We start from the raw sequence: 20,543 nt of genomic DNA on the forward strand, positions 1-20,543 counted from the left end.
TCAAAGTCATGCTTGCAAGGGGACCTCCTATATGTATATTTGATCCAAGACAAGAAATACAATAAAGTTCATATCAAACAACAAATTCTAGAGTTGTGTGCATGGATAATCAAGCCTAGATCAATATAAATAAGCTAAATGTGTTAAAATAAATGAGCATATGATTGACATAAAACACTAAGCATGAAACGACACATGAATAGAGCTAGATAAAAGAGGCCAACTTTACACAAAATGTGCCAATATTCATTATTTAAAAATAACAAGACATCTCTAGCAAATAAATATAAAAATAAATAAAACGATATCAAAATATAATCTGTATGATAAAATAATCTTAATTTATTAATATTTTTAAATAATATTTATTTGACTGCACACTTATTCATTAATAAAACATTTACAACAGCATTTAAAATTAAATTTTAACTTTTATAATAGTATTTTCCCTAAGTATTGCATTTATTAACATATTTTTCCTTAATAAATGTGGCAATGTGAAAGCTACGGAGATGTAATCATTTGCTCGTACAATGCGATTCATGTAAAATGCTACACATTCTGCTTATCATCTCTTGATATAGCGATGGTCTGATTATGGCATCGAGAGATTTTGCTTGTTTGCATCAACAGTTTTATTGTGATCAATCCCATCAATAGTTTTTTTAATAGGAATCTGAACTTTTGGGAATACTGAAAACGTTATCATCCCTCTGTATGAATCTTTGGTGTTCTTAGAACTGTTAATGTTTGTTTGGTTTTGAAAGCTGCACTCTTTTCATTCATTTGAAACTTGCTTTAGAAAGGGCATTCAAGTGAAAATGCTTCCAATGCTTACCGATGGCAATGACATTGCGGTAATACGGGATATTTTCCACGCTCGAACCACAATTATAAAATGCCATTGTCATCCACTGTTCATCCCGATCTCACAGCATTATGTAGAGAGGGTCGGTTGAAGGAGGCACTGCACATTCTGTTAACTACACACAACCCCCCTGAACACTACTCTACCTATTTTCAATTATTGCAGATTTGTTTACTCAAGAATGCCCTTTCACAAGGCAAAAAAATCCACTGTTTCATTGCTCACAGGCGGTTTGCATTTGCTACACGCATAACTTTTCATAATAAACTTATTTACATGTATGTCAAGTGCGAAAGTTTGGCTGATGCCCGTAAAGTGTTCGATCACATGAAAGAACGAGATTGCCTCTCATGGAATACGATTATTGCCGCTTACAGAAGATATGGGTATCCTCACGAGGCAGTCGCATTGTTTCGCCGTATGCAACAAACAGGGCTCCAACCCGATCAGTTTACATTTGCCAGCGTACTCCCAGCCTGTGCCAAAATGGGAGCTTTGGAACAGGGTATAGATATCCATAAAAGCATAATGGATAGAGGAATTTTGTTAGATATTGTAGTTGCAACTGCCCTGGTAGACATGTATGCAAAATGTGGAAGCATAGACAGAGCACGTGAATTGTTTGACAAAATGCCTCAAAGAAATGCATACTCCTGGAATGCCATGATTGCAGGATATGCACAAAATGGGTTTGCTGAAAAGGCATTAGAAACTTTCAACCAAATGCAAATTGCAGGTATAAAGCCAGACACTGCAACTTTTGCCAGCATACTCCCTGCCTGTGCCAAAATGGGAGCTTTGGAACGAGGTACATACATTCATCGAAGCGTAAAGGGTAGTGGAATTTTGTCAGATGTTGTAGTTGCAACTGCCCTGGTAGACATGTATGCAAAATGTGGAAGCATAGACAAGGCGCGTGAACTGTTTGATAAAATGACTCGAAGAAATGTGGTCTCATGGAATGCCATGATTGCAGGATATGCACAGAATGGATTTTTTGAGAAGGCTCTAGAAACTTTCAACCAAATGCAATTAGTAGGTGTGAAGCCAGATTCTGCAACCTATGCCAGTATCCTTCCTGCCTGTGCCAAAATGGGAGCTTTGAAACAGGGTATGGACATCCATCAAAATATAATGGAGGGGGGATATTTGTCAGAGATTATGGTTGGAAACGCTCTGGTAGACATGTATGCAAAATGTGGAAGTTTAGACAAAGCACGTGATTTGTTTGACAAAATGCCACAAAAAAATGTGGTCTCATGGAATGCCATGATTGCAGGATATGCACAAAATGGATTTTGCAAGGATGCTCTCAAAACCTTTGAATTAATGAAGCACTCTGGAACATATGCCAACATTGTAAGCTTTGCTTGTGTTCTATGTGCATGCAGCCATGCAGGTTTAGTCGATGAGGGCTGTACATACTTCAATTACATGACTGACGCTTATTGTATTAAACCCACAATTGATCATTATGTGTGCATGGTTGATCTTCTTGCCCGTGCTGGCTATCTTGAGGACACCCTAAAATTTATAATTAAAATGCCAGTCAAACCTGTGGCGGTTGTGTGGCTGTGCTTTCTTGGTGCCTGTAGATCACATATGAACATAGGTTTAGGAGTATTTACAGCAACACTGCTTATTGATTTGGATCCCATAAATGCCGCGCCTTATGTTCTTCTCTCAAACATGTACGCAGAAGTGGGCAGATGGGCTGAGGTTCAAATGGTAAGGAGATTGATGAAAGATAAAGGAATTAAAAAGATCCCTGGATGTAGTTGGATTGAAGCCCATAAAATAGTACATGTCTTTTGTGTAGCAGACAGATCACATCCACAGACACAAGAAATCTATGCAAAGTTGGATAAATTGACATGGGAGATGAAGGCAGCAGGGCATTTTCCAGATTCAAGACATTTACTTAATGATGTGGAAGAGGAAGAAAAAGAATTATTTCTCTGCCATCATAGTGAAAAGTTGGCAATTGCATTTGGTTTATTAAACACAACCCCTGGAACAACTATTAGGGTTGTTAAAAACCTTCGAGTATGTGCTGAATGCCATACTGCAACGAAATTTATCTCCAAGATTGTTGGAAGAGAAATTGTTTTGAGAGATGTAAACCGTTTCCATCATTTTAAACAGGGAGAGTGTTCTTGTGGAGATTACTGGTGATGTTAAATGAAGCAATCTGAAAAATAGGTTGCACTATTATAATGTTCACACCATGGCAGACCTGCAATAATAATGAAGGGAGAATGTTTTATTTTCAGTTTGTAACTTTGTAGAAAGCTTTTTTCTCTTCCTTTTGGTTTAAGTATATGGCAGCAATCTAGACTTTGTTGTTGGTTTCAGAAAATAAGATGCATGGATTGCAATGCAAATCACTAATTATATACACTATTGGAGTATTTTGTTGAAGACTTCTTTTAAGCAGAACAGGAATGTTTTAATGAAATCTGCATGTGTATAAAATGAAAAGCTAGAAGAGGAGGTGGAGAAAGGGTTAAACCGAAAAATTGAGAAACATTTTAAGCAAATGGTAAATGTTTGATCAATATGAAGAACATATCAAGTCAATGGAAATATGCTTGAACAATATGAAATAGGAGATAAAAGATAATTACCTTTTCATGTCATATAATATTTTTTGTTTGGATTAATTGTATTATTATTTTTTATGTTAGGTTCACCATTTGAGATTAGATTACACATTTCATATTCAATATGTAATTTCATATAAGTGCATGTAGATTTTATTTCATTTCTGGTTAGATATTTCTAATGCCGTTGTTTTGTGAATTCACTGAAATTTTAATAAGTTTACTTTATTTTCAATTTGTTTGGTTTTAATTGAATATAAATTATTATAATTTATGCATGAAGAAGTGAATTTTTTTTGCAATGTGTTTATATTGTAATTAGTGGTTATGCATGACACTTGAAAAACTCACGCAATGAGGTTTATGAATTAATGTTAGAGATAAGATATTAACATTTGCATATGTCAAATAAAATGACAATTTATGTTGCATTGTGATTGCAAATTCATGGTATTACAAAATTGTTCATAATGAAATTTAGAAATTAATACTAAGTAGATGATGGATTAAAGGTCATTAGGAGACTAAATAAGGTATTTCATAAGTGCTTGGAGTGACAATGGATTGAAAACAAGAACTTAGAATGATAGGGGAATCAAAGAGTACCTTATTAGCAGACATCAATATGTTTGAAAAGAATATTATAATTATAATCACAATATGGTCAAATTGATTACTTAATTCACTTGTTGCAAACTTATCAAATGGTATAGTATAGTACAATTCCATTTGATAAGATAGGAATTCGATAATTTTGTATTAGTTGTATGTGTAGTGAATGTCAGTGAAGGGTAAATTCCATATGTCACATCTAATGTTGTTTACAATCCTTAATCACAAGTACATTAAGAATCTTGAACTTTTATAAGGGGAATAAGCCCCATTAGAAACACATTTATCCAACAAAGAAAATAGATAAAAAGGCACACTACCAAAATTACCATGTCTAAGATGTTCAAGGAGGAGAAAACAATACCTATGCACTCTTAAAAAATGACCCTCTAAAGTAATATATTTCATAATGTGCAAATTAACCATGTGCCAAAGTGTAGGGAGGTCTTCTCTTTTATATCCATTCTGAAACCTTTTAATATTTTTGTCATTCTCCAAGAAAGCATCAATATACTTGTGGTAGCTAGTCTTAACAATTCTTTTCACCGTTACACCCTCACAACTTAGGCTTTAATATTGTTCTAGACAATAGCTTTTGCCTTTTTGCAATAACCCTAAGTCCATATTTATAAACACATTTAGGACTACCAACCTCCCTAAGTCTATATCCCAAATGTTTGAAACAGGTTGGTCAATATCACTCCTATAATAGAACTAAAAAATATCCTATCCTTGCATAGCGATAGATGCATCTCACATGCCTTTTTCTTAGTTAATTAGTCATTTTAATAAGATTTAAGGCCCTTAGTAATGATTTTCCCTCTTTAAAGAGCTCAAAAGTTGGATTAGAATATCCTCTTCTAACCATCTCTTTGCTTTTGTGGGTTGGGGGTCATTTGACTCATTTAAGGGTTCATAGTGAAGACTAGAGCTTCTCTAAAGTTAGATGTATTCTATAGGTTTTCCAATCACCAAGACGTAACTTTAAAAGGTTGCTTTTAGAACTTGTATTGTGAAAAGAGCTCACACTATGATGACATGTGGGACCTAATCATTTTGTCTATATTTGGCAGTAGTTGAAGAAGTTACCCAATCCCATGTCCGATTGATGACAAATGGTGGCATAATGTATAAGTGCGACTTTTCTTTTTACCTTCCTCGAGAAGTGCAAAACCAAAATTATGCACTATGAAGGGTCATAGTCTATCTAGGGATCAAAATGCACCTTCACTATACTTTTTTTGCATTTATGAATTAAATTGAAAATAATTGTATTATGATTTTCAATTTAATTAATAAATACAAAAATATTAAGTACAATCAAAATGCATTTTGATCCTTGGGTAGATGTTGCCCTATGAATTGGATCCCACCACTTAAGAGTGATGTGGCACACACCTGTCAAGGCTATACTAAATTTTTGGAGAAGATATGTTGCAAGATGACACATGAGCATAAGTTCACGACGCTTAGCAATTTAGAACATATGCTTTAAAATAACAACACATTATAAATAAAATGTTGATAAAAATGAATTTTTATTCTAATGTAAACACAAAATGTAAGCATATGTAAACACCAAATGTGAACTTATAATTTGCAAACAACAAAATGGTTATAACATTTACATCATAGACAACAATTTGTCATTCATGAGCATAGCAATATAACTCAACACATCACCAAACAAACTGGAAATGACAATAAGAAGAACATGGAAACAAATAGGATTAACAATAAGCTGATGGTGTTGTCCCTTCAGCTGATGTTTCAAATGGTGTTCTTGCATCGATTCCTTCTGAGCCATTTGGTGGTTCTGATTTGTCTACTGGATCTGCTCCTGCTGCTAGATGTGATAGGATTCTTGTGGGTTCGTCTGTTGGTGCTACTCCTTTGCCTTCTTTTGCTTCTAATGCTTCTGCTAGAGCTGTCTCACTATCTGTCTCATCTTCCAGGGATGTGTCTGGCCCTGACTTTGTTGGTCCTGCTGGCTTTTCGAGGTCTGTTAATCTCTACTTGCATGCTGGGTTTCTTGAGTTGGATTCGTTGGTTTGGCAAGCTGAAGCTGCTAAGGTTGAAGAAGGTTGGATTTCGGTTAAAAGCAAACATTCTAAAAGGTCTTCGCCTTCTTTTGATATGACCCTTAGATCCCAAAGGAAGGGATCCAAAGGGAAATCCTAATGTTGGTTGGTTGCTTCAGGTTGGGGGTACCTATTGTTCGAACTGTCTGTATACTTTCCATGCATATGTTCTTATTTGTTAGGTAGCTTTTCTTTCTGGAGGGGTCAGTCTACTTAGATCCCCTTTCTTGGCTTTGTTCTGTTTCGTCTTTATTCAGCTTCGTTTTGTGGATATTCCTGAATATTTTTAGTTATGGGTTTCAGGTCCTCCCTATTAAACCTGCTTTGTACAGGGTTTCAGGTCCCTTCAAAACCTGTTTTTAACTTAATAAAAAACAAATAGGATTGGCAATACTATGCCCATTAAATGTGGATAATACATGGAACAATATGCAAATTGCTTCTACTAATTGTTTGCCTCCTCGAATTTTGATAGTGTTTCCACCACTTAAATGTTGAAAACTAGATGAAATTGTGTTTGAGCACAACAAAACGACTACTTTGAATGTATGTCATGGGTATTTGAACTGGTTGCATTTCTAGAATGCTTGTTTGAATTGGAGAAATAAACATTTGTCATGTTCTTTCAATTGTGTTTTTCTATTTGATTTAATAGATTTCAAAATTATCTACAATAACAAACTTGATTGGTTTGGTCAATTCCTTGTATGTTTTCAATTGTTTAAATTGTTTCCTATTGATATTATGGTTTCAAGGTGGTCTTACAACTTCTCTATGTTAAATGTAGGTGGAAGTGACCAGTAGGTGGGCATATGAATATGTTAGATGGGACACATGGCGGTGGCTTTTGTATTAAAAGTGTTTTGAATGTCAAACTCAATGATAGTAAATGGATCTAATATGACCTTGTGATGGGATGGAATGCCTTGCACATGTTCATGTGGCTTCCCTTTTTGTATCTACCGTCATCATGGGTTGGGCGGTTAATGCTTATGTGTGTAGGATTATTAGGACCATTTGGTCCAATGTGTGGGTGCAAACTTTAATGTTGTGTTTCATTTCTTACCGCTGCCAAATTAACATGGTTTTTGACATATGCATTAATAATAAGTTCTTAATTGTCAAACTATACTCATATATCTTTATTTTTGAACAAATATATGAATATTATAAGTCACTTTTGATGTGTACATTAGATGGTGAATTATTACCACTTGTTGATGGTTAAATGGTAGATATTTATTGATATTTGACATGCCCCAATACCCTCCACTCATATCCCCACTTTGCAACCCCATTCCATTGCCAAACCCTCTCTCTCATATGTAGTAATGACTCATATGAGTGAACATGATATTCACAAAGAACTATTTCTCAACATTGAATTTGGACCATAGATCTTATGTGACATGAGATGATCAATGGTTGTTGCAACCTTACTATCACAGTGTATAAACATTCAAATTTTTATTGCCCTATATTAAAATGCACCTTGGAATCATATTTTACCATTTGTAAAGTGAAGTCTATATCACATGGGCAACCCCACACTTTATATTGAGCTTTTATGATAAATAACTCCAAGTTGTCTAGACATGGTACCATGCATGACACATCCTTATAGTTCAAAGGTGTAACTTTAGAAGGTTTGTGCTTTTAAAACTTGTACTAGGGTCACAATATGATGACGTGTGTCACCTGGTCATTTATTTACGTTTGGTAGTAGCTGAAGAAGTTACTCAACCCCATGCCTAATAGATGACAAATGGTGGCATAATGTATGATAATGGTTCAAGTAGGTTTCTACAAATCGATAACTTTTTTTGAGAGAAACAATAGTGAAGGTTTCAAGGTTCACTCATTGGTGTTAGTTGTTGATAGCGCAACTAATTTGTTGCTAGTTTAAACAGATTCGAGTGGACCCTTTAAAATTTCTATATATTTTTTCATTTGTCTCTTTCATTCTTTTTTCTTTTTGAAAATGGAAAACACAACACCAAGAAAGATAGAAAAACCAAAAGCAATATACAAATACAAAAACTACAAAGGATATCATTTTGACCATCCAAACACACCATTTCAATCAAACAAAGCATACATTTCATTTGTGCTACATTATAATTCCATTTCTTAAGAATATAAAACTAGGTTCTCTAAACATGTTCTATCACATATAAACATATTTAAAAAATAATACAAACTGCCATTTTCTCATTTGAAATAAAATTTGTGACATGCCAAAATCTAATAGATATCTCTTTCCACTTTTGTGGAAAACAATTGTCTAATTCAAATGAGCTTAATACAATAAATACTAAAAGTTTCAAGGGGCATTAAATATTAGATCTTAAGACTTAGAAGCTCATCATTGTGAATAGTTTACAAATTTAGAAAGCTCACCTAGCTTATCTTCCAACACTTATCCATCTTTCTTCATAATAGATTTTGATGACAATGATATAGAAGATGATTCTCTAGCTTCACCAAGTCACCAAATCACTCTTGAGGCTTCACCTCTTTCATCTCTAATTAATCATTCTAATCTTGATGACTCTCCCCATCATATCTTTATTCTTTAATGCCCTTTTTAGATCATCCAATAACCTAAGTTACAAGAACTTTAGCTTGAGATATTATTGACGTCAAAAGAAATAGAAACACCATTAGGATATTTTACATATCTATATTACTTTTGATTTCAATCAATAATCCTTTCAAGAAGCATATGATATTACTAAGTGTCACTCCTCAATGGAGAAAGAGCATAACCATTTTAACGAGGAATCATACATTGGATCTTTACCCTCTTCCTTGAGCAAAGAAACTTGTTTTGAGTGCAAGTAGATCTATCAAACCAAATATGGTACCAATAGATTGATAAGTTTAAATCTCTACCTATGGCTAATGTTTCCCATATGTAACTTGTATTGATTATACAAAGACCTTTGTCCCTACCATTAAAATGATTTTCACTCACTTGGCTCTTTCTATTATTGTTTTTTAAAGGTGGGTTAGTGCAATAGATGGTTGTGAAATGTTCCTTATCCATGAGGTTCTCAAAGAGAATGCATACATGGCGTAGCCATAGCCTTTCATTGAGAATTCTTCATTGGTTTGTATATTATAAAAGTCTCTCTATGGCCTCAAGGATTCCCCTAAGGATTCTATGGCAAGATGGACTCCTTTATTCTATCAAATAAATTATCAAGATATCACTTGCAACCAAATGAAGCATTTTGTAGTAAGATGATTATATAGCATGTCTAGTTGCTTGTGTTGACGATCGAGCATCATTATAGGTAGAACATCATTCATTATTAATAGAGTCAAATGACCTTTGCAATATGGGTTTGTGATGATAGGATTAGGTTTGTTACATTACTTTATTGGGATTGATATCAAAAAGTATTATTCAGAGATCACTCTTGCACATCCTAAGTTTGCTCTTGACCTACTTGTGTGGTTTTACAAGGCTAACCATAACCTTTCATTGAATGAATTTTATTTAGAGTCAATCTTGAATTAGTCTATTCCACTCTTGGTTCATGCCATAATACATCATTATCTTATTGATAGTCTCATCTACTTTATGCACACTCACCTAGATATATTTTATATATAATAAGAAAACTATTTATTTATTTATATAGAACCTCGTGTTCTTTGTTGAAAAGTTGGAAAATACATCCTTTATTATGTTCAAGGTAGACATAGTTTCTGGATTTATTATATTGTAGTTACAAATTTATACACATCACTCTTAAAAAATGTTGTTTGCTGTAAACAACTACTTTTTGAGGGAGATGGAAAAATCAATAAAATTTTATTCAAACAAATTTGCAAAAAATATATTTAGAATCTACAAACAAGATGTTAAAAATCACCAGTTTATATCATCTTCAAATTCTTAATGGTTTAAAAGTTATAGGTGTCAGAAAGTGAAGGTTTTTTTTCAAAATATTCATCTAAGTCTCAAAGTTGGTCAAAAAGTGGGAATCAGTATTGTGAGTTCACCCAAAGAAATAAGTAACATGAAATTCCTCCTTCTATTAAGGGTAAGTAATGATGATTAGTAAATGTTGTCACTTGGTTCATGCCATAACACATCATGAGCTTGTTTGCAATCTCATCTACTTTATGCATACTCACTTGGATATATTTTATATATAATTGGAAAAACATTTATTTATTTATATAGAACCTTAATATCTTCATCAAAAATTTGGAAAACACATCCTTTATTATGTTCAAGGCAGGCATAGTTTTTGGATTTACTATATTGTAGTTGTAAATTTAAATGATCAAACACAAATTTAGACTAGGTAGCCAATATTAAATGAATAAATATATTTTTGACTAAAATTTTTATCTTGGTTTTGGTCTCATTTGTTATAGAGAAAGAAGTGACATGACATTCCTCTTTTTTTCTATTAAGGTTGAGTATCAATAAGTAGTTAATGTTGTCACTGAGACTGTTTGACTTCAAAACATTCTTATCAAGTATAACATTCATTTAATAATCCATAAATCATTTTCTATGACAACCAATGTACCTTCAAGATATCAAAGAATTTGGTTGATTATTAGTTATAAACCAAACAAATCAAGATCCATATGTACTATATCAAGGAGTTCATCTAAGCGTGTGTCATTAACTTGCAATATTATTCTACTTTAGAACATATCATAAACATCTTGACCAAAATTTCAAAGCAATCAAGTTTTATCATCTATGATCTTTTTTGGTGGTTGTAGGAGGATATATTCCATCAATAGGTGTTAGAGCATATTTAGCTATTAGTTGTTTTTTTACAACTAGTCATCCTTTTTTTTCTTTTTTTCTTAATTTCACTTAGGAGTGCTTATTTTAGTTGTGCACCTAGTTTTAGCTTTTATGCAACTAGTTAGCTAGAGTTGAACTCTTTAGCTCCTCATGCTTGCACTTTAGTTCTCTTAAATTTAGCTTTATGCTTTCTTTATAAGCACCTCATTGTACAATTGTAACTCATTATGTATTCTTTGCTTTTGAGTAATATAACATTCTTTTGTGTAGCCCTCTCTTGTGCAAGGTGTTTTTGTTTGCTGTTTGATCTTATAGGTGCTTTTATTGCAAAATTCAACATGGTATCAGAGCGTCAAGACAAAATCATGCAATTAGCCATCTCTTGAAGTGTTCTACTCTTCCTCTTGGCAACACCATTTTGATGAGGGGTATAAGAAATTGTAAGCTAATGAAGGATGCCATGCTTAGTACACAAGTTTTAAAATGCCCGATTGACATACTCCCCCCATTATCTATGCGTATCTACTTGATAGAAAGACCAAATTGCTTCTCCACAAATGCCTTGTATCTCCTAAAGAAATCAAATACATCATTCTTGTACTTTAGAAAGTACACCCATGTACGCCTGGAGAAATCATCAATGAATGTGAGCACATACTTGGCCCCTGAAAAAGATGGAGTCGAAAAGAACATAAGGTCACTATGAACTAACTCCAAGGGTGGCTTAGCATTATGGGCTCTACCCAAAGGAAAAGAATCCTTGTGATGCTTACCAAGCACACAACCTCGACAAAAACCACTAGTGCAAGACATATGAGGTAGGCCAAGCACCAATGATTAAGTGCTCATCTATTGTAGATACTTGTAGTTGAATTGACCAAAACGTTCATGCCAAAGCTTTCTCATTGAATCTACATGAGCTATGGAGGAAGAACCAACAAGAGATGGAATCTCAAAACCATCAAAGCGATATAATCGAGATGCACGATCAACACACCTTGTAGCCACAGTAACATCAGGATCATGGAGGTCTTTGATAATCACATCATGTGGTGTGAAATCAACTGTCTTTTCCATCCCAAAATGACAAATTTGATGCATCGAGAGAAGGTTGTTGGAGATCTTAGGAATAACAAGCACAACCTGGAGATAGTCGTCCTCAAGCTAAATAAGGCCCTAACCAACAATTGAAAGTTGAGTAGAATCCCCCATTGCAATCTGTGTAGTGGTACAACCTAAAAGAGAATCAACGACATCTTGAGTGTGTGTCATATGGTAAGAAACACCAAAATCAAGTATCCAATTAGTTTGTAGACAAGGTTCGCACAAAAAGAGCCCGACCTTTGCTTTTGTTTGAGGAAGAAGACCAAGGGGTTGAAATGTGATGTTAATGATTGAAAGTCTACTTTTGGTTTTGTTTTTTGTCTTGGTTTTGACCCCATTGCATGGTCTTGCAAGAAGCAATCTACTATTACATTAGCATCTACTGAGGTTGAGTATCGAGTAATAGATCTTGTTAGCCAGGAGGTTTTATGGCTTCATCAATTGTTGATAGAGTTTGGTTTCCCTCTTGATGGTCCCGCTACTCTTTGGTGTGACAATCAGAGTGCCATTCACATCTCTCACAACCTAGTGGAGCATCAGTGAACTAAGCACATTGAGATCCGCATGTACTTCATTCGACAGTTGATTTAGGATGATCTTCTTAGCTTGGATTACATACCTACAAAGGAGAAAATTGCAGACATCTTCACTAAACCCTTGGTGTCCCCACGTTATCTTCAGTTGTGATTGATGATTGGGGTGAAGGAAGTTGTCCTTGGGGGATCTATCTAAGGCCTTCCTTCCTTTTTTAGCATTTCATGAACTTCCTTTCATGCATTGCATCTCTCACTTTTGGAGAGGGGTTTTTTCCGACGTGTTTTTTCTCCCTTTCTCTGCTTAGAGAGACTCCATTGCTTTGTACATGGGTACCTAATCTGTCCTTTTGTTGTCGGGACTTATTTCTACATTCATGCATAATTTAGAGTTTTTCTACTCACCCTAAGTTTCACTTAAGGGGGGTGTTAGAGCATATTTAGCTATTAGTTTTTTTTTTACAACTAGTTGTGCTCTTTTTCTTTTTTCTTTTTTGCTTAAGTTCACTTAGGAGTGCTTATTTTAGTTGTGCACCTAGTTTAGCTTTTATGCATATAGTTAACTAGAGTTGAGCTCTATTTAGCTCCTCAAGCTTGCACTTTAGTTCTCCTAAATTTAGCTCTATGCTTTCTTTATAAGCATCTCATTTTGTATTCTTCGCTTTTGAGTAATATAGCATTTTTTTTGTGCAACTCTCTCTTGTGGAAGGTGTTTTTGTTTGTTGTTTGATCTTGCAGGTGCTTGTATTGCAAAATTCAACAATAAGCAAGGATATCTATTCCTTCTCTCCTCTCTATTTGAGGGGTCACAAGTAGTTTTTTTCCTTTTCTTTTGGTGTCTAGGGAAGAACTTCACACTTCTCTTCTTTTGATCTTGGGAGATGATTTTGAACATGAGCACCTAATATGAAAACACATTTGCGAATAAAAATCTCTACCTTTAAAGTTTCACTTATTGGGGGGTGTTGGTGTAACATTTATTCCTCACCTTGGATATTACTCTATCCTAACTAGGATATTGCATATATTTAGTCAGTTTATTGATGATAATTAGGAAAATTCATTTTTCCTCAAGTAGCTAATAGTGATATGTGTCATCCTTGATTTTAGATTATCAAATACCAACACTTTCTCATCAAGTCTTGATTAATGTAAGTGTAGTTTTATCTTTGTCTAATTAAGGGACACCTTGTCTTATTTATTCTAAGTTAACCCACTCTTGATATGGGGTGATGAAGAATTAACTCACAACTTCTTGGAGATGTTGCCTCCTTGTCTCATGCATCAAAGAGGTATAAATATGTTTACTTCATCTATTGTTTCGCATAATTTTTATGTATTTTCTATATTGTTTGAGTGTTTGCAATTACAACTTTCTTTCCATTTAGATCAAAGCTTGTATTGATTTGTATGTATTCAAATTTGACAATATTCAATGATATTTGATTCCCTTTTTATAGGTGCTAGAATGATTATTTTCAAATGAGAAATCATGCATACTCAATGATATTATTTGATTTACTTTTTATGTTTTTTGATGATGTCCTAGTAAATAAAAATAAATCTCTCTTTATACAAGCACATGGCAATAATTTACATGAACACGTATAAGGTGTAAAAAGGGACTAGTTTGTTGGATTTTGAATTTTGGTTGGTCAAATTTGTACTTGCCATAAATACCTTCCATATGAAAATCTAAACTGGGAAAAGAAAGTCACTAAAGGTCAAGTTAGACAACAAATTTTTGGGATGTCTATATGGACAAGTTGGATTAGCTAAATTGTAAACATGTGACTAAATTAAAACCAAGAAGTATAGAATGTCAATAGAACTAGGTAAAAGGGCCTAATGTTGTAGAAGTGTATGCCAACATTCATCATCTATAAGTAACAAGGCATCTTCTCAAAATAAATATACTAAAATAGAAAAATATTAATAAAATATATTTTTCATTATTATAATAATCTATTTGATAAAATGAACTTGATTCCCTTAACTAAAACCAAACAATTTGCAACAATATTTACAATTGAAAATTTAATAGTTCAAATATATTTTTCTTAAATATCATATTTGAAACAGAGAACTCTACTAGGGTTTGCATTTTTTTTAAAAGTCTACCTCAATCCTTGTATCACTCCATGTCTTTGGTGCAAGAAAGCTTTCATCCTTTTATATTTATTATAGGATTTTGTGGTAGTCTTTAATATGGCCTTAAATTATATCAACCTAATAATTTATTTTAGTTTCTATCGTTTGGTTGCTTTAAAAAATGACACTACCAGCAAAAGTGCCCTCAAAAGTTTGTTCCTAGAGTCTTCCATGAGGTAAACCTTATAATCATCCAGTAGACATGGCGTTAGCCATCTCTAAATTTGATAATGTATGCAAATAGTTAAGCATTATACTTTGATAAGATATTTTGTTGACTGAAATCCCTTAGAAATAATGCTTCATGAATGGATTAATAGGTGTTGGGGCCCAAATGGATTATGGTATAGAAAGATAGAAATTCTGTTATTTTCTTTGGTTGTTTTGTTGATCAACAATTTTTAATTTATGCTAAAGCTATAATTTGTACTAATGTGATTGCAAATTCAAGTGCAAGTAGATAAAGTTTCACTTGAGTTGGCTCACTTATGGGTGATTGGATCAATAAGGTAGTGCCCCTTGTGTTGTTGTTAGAGTACCTCTAACTCCCACCTCTCAAAGTCGGTCTCCTCGAGGGTGTCACCATGGGGCATATTCATTCTATCTATGCCCATCAACAAACTCAATCATAGGCTTCTCCTCCACTTGTGAAAAGAGATCATGTTGAATGGGGTTGGTTTTGGTTTGCTAGTAGGCACTTTGCCTTTCTACCACTTGTTGGTAAAGGAAATTTTGGCTAGCCTGATTCAGACAAAGTTTTTCATTTGGCTTTTGTTATTTCTCTTGCTTGAGTGGTTAAAGGAGGAACTCAATTGGAAAATGCTAATATGACGTTGATGGATGGGACCCTCTTATAGTTATCTTGAACCTTATCGATATACAAAACAAGTCAACTGATTGAAATCCACCTCTTCCTTATACTTATTCTTTAACTACTTGACAGCTTATTTTATGTTTTACGCTACCTTATTCCAAATTTATGCCCCACTTTACAAGTTTGAAGATTTCCACCACCATTTTTGTGTAATACTTTTAACACTACATTTAAAAAAACATTCTATTGACTAACATAAATTTCCTTATTAAATATGCAATATAAAAAACTAGAAAGAGATTATTCCTGTAACTCTTCTTACTCTAACAACGAATAACACAGGGATCAAAGAGTATTTGTGCTAAAATTCGAGATTCAATCAGATTGGTATTCCGTTTCCGAACGATGCGATTCTTGGAATTTGCTTGTAACTTGATTTCCTGCTATCACTATGTCGACGGAGGTGCAGCACTTGCGAAGCTCTGCATTTTCATGGCGTGGACAGATTTTCCTGTTTCCTCTGTCATGGCGAGTTATATTATGGTGAGTATCATGTATGAAGAGGACTGTGGTGTTTTAAAAGCACTGAAAACCTAATCATTCTTATGTATGTATTCTGGTTGTTTTCGAATGTTAGTGTTTGTTTAGTTTTGAAAGATGGCACTCCTAGATTATTACCCTCGACGGTTTTCTTTCATTTGAAACTTGCTTTCGAAAGGGTAGATGCAGACTGATTAACAATGCACATTTTCCATGCTCCAACCACAATCATAAAATGCCATTGCCATTCACGACTCATCTAAATCTGATTGCATTATGTAGAGAGGGTAAGTTGAAGGATGCGCTTCATACTCTGCTTACTACACACACCCCCCCTGAAGACTACTTTACATACCTTCAATTATTGCATACCTGTATTCTCGAGAACGCACTTTCACAAGGGAAGACTGTACACTCTTTCATCACTCACAGGCGATTTGCATTTGTTACAAGCACAACTTTTCGTAATAAGCTTATTTACATGTATGTCAAATGCGGAAGTTTGGTAGATGCCCGTAAAGTGTTTGACAACATGAAACAACGAGATAATCCCTCATGGAATATTATTATTGCAGCTTACAGAAGACATGGGCATCCTCACGAGGCAGTCACACTGTTTCACCTTATGCAACAAACGGGTTTCCAACCCGATCAGTTTACATTTGCTAGCGTGCTTCCAGCCTGTGCCAAAATGGGAGCTTTGGAACAGGGCATGGACATCCATAAAAGCATAAAGGATAGAGGAATCTTGTCAGATGTAGTCGAAAATGCTCTGGTAGACATGTATGCAAAATGTGGGAGCATAGACAAGGCACGGCAACTGTTTGACAGAATGCCTCAAAGAGATGTCGTCTCATGGAATGCAATGATTGCAGGATATGCACAAAATGGATTTGGCGAAAAGGCTTTAGAAACTTTCAAGCAAATGGAATTGGCAGGTGTAAAACCAAATTCCACAACCTTTGCTAGTGTCCTCCCAGCCTGTGCCAAAATGGGAGCTCTGAAGCAGGGTATGGACATCCATAAAAGTGTGAAGGATAGAGGAATTTTGTCAGATGTTGTAGTTGCAACTGCCCTGGTAGACATGTATGCAAAATGTGGAAGCACAGACAAGGCCCGTGAACTGTTTGACAAAATACCTCAAAAAAATGTTGTCTCATGGAATTGCATGATCGCAGGATACGGAAAATGTGGAAGCTTAGACAAGGCACGTGAACTGTTTGATAGAATGCCTCAAAGAAATTTGATCTCATGGAATGCCATGATCGCAGCATATGCACAAAATGGATCTGTTGGAAAGGCTTTAGAAACTTTAAAGCAAATGCAATTGGCAGGTGTAAAGCCAGACTCCGCAACCTTCGCCAGCATTCTACATGCTTGTGCCAAAATGGGAGCTTTGGGACAGGGTATGGACATCCATCAAAGCATAAAGGATAGAAGAATTTTGTCAGATGTTGTAGTTGCAACTGCTTTGGTAGACATGTATGCAAAATGTGGAAGCTTAGAAATGGCACGTGAACTGTTTGACAAAATGCCTCAAAGAAATGTCATCTCATGGAATGCCATGATCGCAGGATATGTACAAAATGGATTTGTTGAAAAGGCTTTAGAAACGTTCAAGCATATGCAATTCTCAGGAATAAAGCCAGATGCTGCAACCTTCGTGAGCATACTCCCTGCCTGTGCCAAAATGGGAGCTTTAGAACAGGGTATGGACATCCATCAAAGAATAAAAGATAGAGGAATTTTGTCAGATGTTGTAGTTGCAACTGGCCTAGTAGACATGTATGCAAAATGTGGAAGCATAGACAAAGCACGTGAACTTTTCGACAGAATGCCTCGAAGAGATGTCATCTCATGGAATGCAATGATTGCAGGATATGCACAAAATGGATTTTGCAAGGACGCTCTCAAAATCTTTGAATTAATGAAGTTCTCTGGACCATATCCTGACATTACAAGCTTTGCTTCTGTTCTATTTGCATGCAGCCATGCAGGTTTAGTAGGTGAAGGCTGTGTATACTTCAGTCACATAAGTAACCCTTATTGCATTACACCTACAATTGATCATTATGTATGTATGGTTGACCTTCTTGCCCGTGCTGGCTATCTTGAAGAGACCTTAAACTTTATCATTAAGATGCCAGTAAAACCTGTGGTTGTTGTGTGGATTTGTTTTCTTGGTGCCTGTGGATCACATATGAATATAGGCTTAGGAGTATATACAGCGATGCTGCTTTTTGATTTGGATTCTAAAAATGTTGCGACTTATGTTCTTCTCTCAAACATCTACGCAGACGTGGGCTGGTGGGCTGAAGTTCAAATGGTTAGGAGATTGATGAAAGATAGAGGAATTAAAAAGATTCCTGGTTGTAGTTGGATTGAAATCCATAAAAAAGTACATGCTTTTTGTGTAGGAGACAAATCACATCCACAGACACGGAAGATCTATGCAAAGTTGGAGAAATTGGCTGGAGAGATGAAGGCAGCAGGGTATTTTCCAGATTCAAAACATTTTCTTAGTGATGTAGAAAAGGAAGAAAAAGAAATATTTCTCTGTTATCATAGTGAAAAGTTGGCAATTGCTTTTGGTTTGTTAAACACACCCTCTGGAACAACTATTAGAGTTGTTAAGAATCTTCGAGCATGTATTGATTGTCACACTGCAACGAAATTTATCTCCAAAATTGCCGCAAGAGAAATTATTGTGAGAGATGCCAACCGTTTCCATCATTTTAAACAGGGAGAATGCTCTTGTGGAGATTATTGGTGATGTTAAATGAAGCAATCTGAAATAATAGTAATATATACCACCTCAGACCTTCATTGCACCCTATACATTTTAATTTCGTTTCGAGTATTTGACGATATAGACTATGCTGTTTGGCTTCAAAAAATTAGATGCATAGAATGCAATGCATGTCACTGCATCTATACACTGTTGGGTATCTGCCAAAGGCGTGTTTATGATAACATGAACATTTCATCAAATTTATTTTTAAAAAACCTGCATATGTTTGAAATGACAAACTGCAGGTGGTGGAGAAAGGATAAAAAACAAAACATGAGGAACACTAAAAAGTAAATGGAAAGATGCTTAATCAGCATGAAATGGAAGGGAAGGGCTCACAATCACCCTTACAATTTTCAATTGTTCTTCTGTTGAATTAATTGTATCATCTTTTGTCCATGTCAAGGGAACTATTTGATAATAAATTATGCATTCTAGATTCAATGTGTATTTTTGTGTAAGTGTATGTATATTTTCCATTGTTTTGCATTTTTTTTGTTTGGTAAGCTAGCTAATAGATTTGTAAATTCATAGATATATATTTTTTATTTGATTTGATATCAATCAGTTTGGCTTTAATTAGAAATAAACAATGAGTATTTGTATATGAAGAAGTTATAAAAAAGGTTAAATAATTTAAGATTATGCAACATCTAACAAGTTCATAACACACCATTTGAATGCAAATAATATAATTTGAAAAATTATAATATTTAAATTCATGATTGAACAAGCACTTAAAAAACAAAATACCGTTGATTATCTAAAATATAAATAGCAATATCAAATCATATCTTTCATTAAAAAACCTTATTAGCATTAAAAATGTTCTTTTTTATAACATATATATATATATATATATATATATTTATATTTTCTTTTATCCTTTATATTGATATACATTAGGACTTATTTTGTCATTATGAGTTTTACATAATAATTATGAACACATTTCACTTTCTTTAATAATAAAATAATATAAGATAATCCATTGAGATATAGACCTACAACATAAAAATTAAAAATATTTAAAATTGACATCATACACAATATTCAATTAAATAAATTATTATAAACTCAATACAAATTTATATTAAAATTGAAATACACAAATTATAGAGATTGATGAAAATAATTTTCTACCACTAAGTTTTACAAGCTCTTGCATATATCATGCCAAAAGGTGGGAGAATGATCTTCACAAATAAGGTCACATAAGTGTGTCGCCTAGGAAGAAAGATGGAATCATCTGTAGGAGATTAATATGAATCTTACAATATAATAAATCAAATCAATAAAGTCATCTCCTTAGCCAAAATTTAGAACAAAATAAAATCAAAATTTATTGCAAAATAATAATAACACTTGTATAGATGTGGTCAATCCAAAGTCATGTATGCTATTAATCAATAAATTATATTAGCACATGACTTGCTCATTGATCTAAAGATGTTATGTTATTCCAAACAATGGCCTAATTTTTTTCTATTTAGTATACATTTTTATTACATTCTCAATCATGTGTAATCCCTTGAAGAGTATGTGAAGATTTAGTGTAACCCCATAAATCTCATTATTCCTCCAAGTTGTATAAGGGATTGAAACCTGATTAAGAATGAGTTAACATCATTATATTATTTTGTATATAGTCTTCCATATAATT

The 20,543-nt window shown here is 34.0% G+C and overlaps 2 protein-coding genes across 3 annotated transcripts; both read left to right on the forward strand.

The window, feature by feature from the left end:
* The first annotated feature begins 523 nt into the window (after positions 1-523).
* On the forward strand, positions 524-3,140 carry LOC131079149 (pentatricopeptide repeat-containing protein At3g24000, mitochondrial-like). The gene has a single exon (XM_058017048.2). The coding sequence runs from the start codon at positions 899-901 to the stop codon at positions 3,041-3,043; it is 2,145 nt and encodes a 714-aa protein (XP_057873031.2). The 5' UTR covers positions 524-898; the 3' UTR covers positions 3,044-3,140.
* Positions 3,141-15,843: 12,703 nt separating this feature from the next.
* On the forward strand, positions 15,844-19,291 carry LOC131079148 (pentatricopeptide repeat-containing protein At1g11290, chloroplastic). 2 transcript variants are annotated; one of them, XM_058017047.2, is made up of 2 exons: positions 15,845-16,092; positions 16,665-19,291. In XM_058017047.2, exon 2 carries the CDS (start codon positions 16,715-16,717, stop codon positions 18,860-18,862), a length of 2,148 nt encoding a protein of 715 aa, XP_057873030.2. In that variant the 5' UTR covers positions 15,845-16,092; positions 16,665-16,714; the 3' UTR covers positions 18,863-19,291. The 2 variants fall into 2 exon arrangements, with proteins under 2 accessions (XP_057873028.2, XP_057873030.2); XM_058017045.2 differs by having other exon boundaries at positions 15,844-19,291.
* The last annotated feature ends 1,252 nt before the right edge of the window (positions 19,292-20,543 follow it).

The sequence above is a fragment of the Cryptomeria japonica genome, chromosome 10 (genome assembly GCF_030272615.1).
Source record: "Cryptomeria japonica chromosome 10, Sugi_1.0, whole genome shotgun sequence".
Lineage (NCBI taxonomy): Eukaryota > Viridiplantae > Streptophyta > Pinopsida > Cupressales > Cupressaceae > Cryptomeria > Cryptomeria japonica.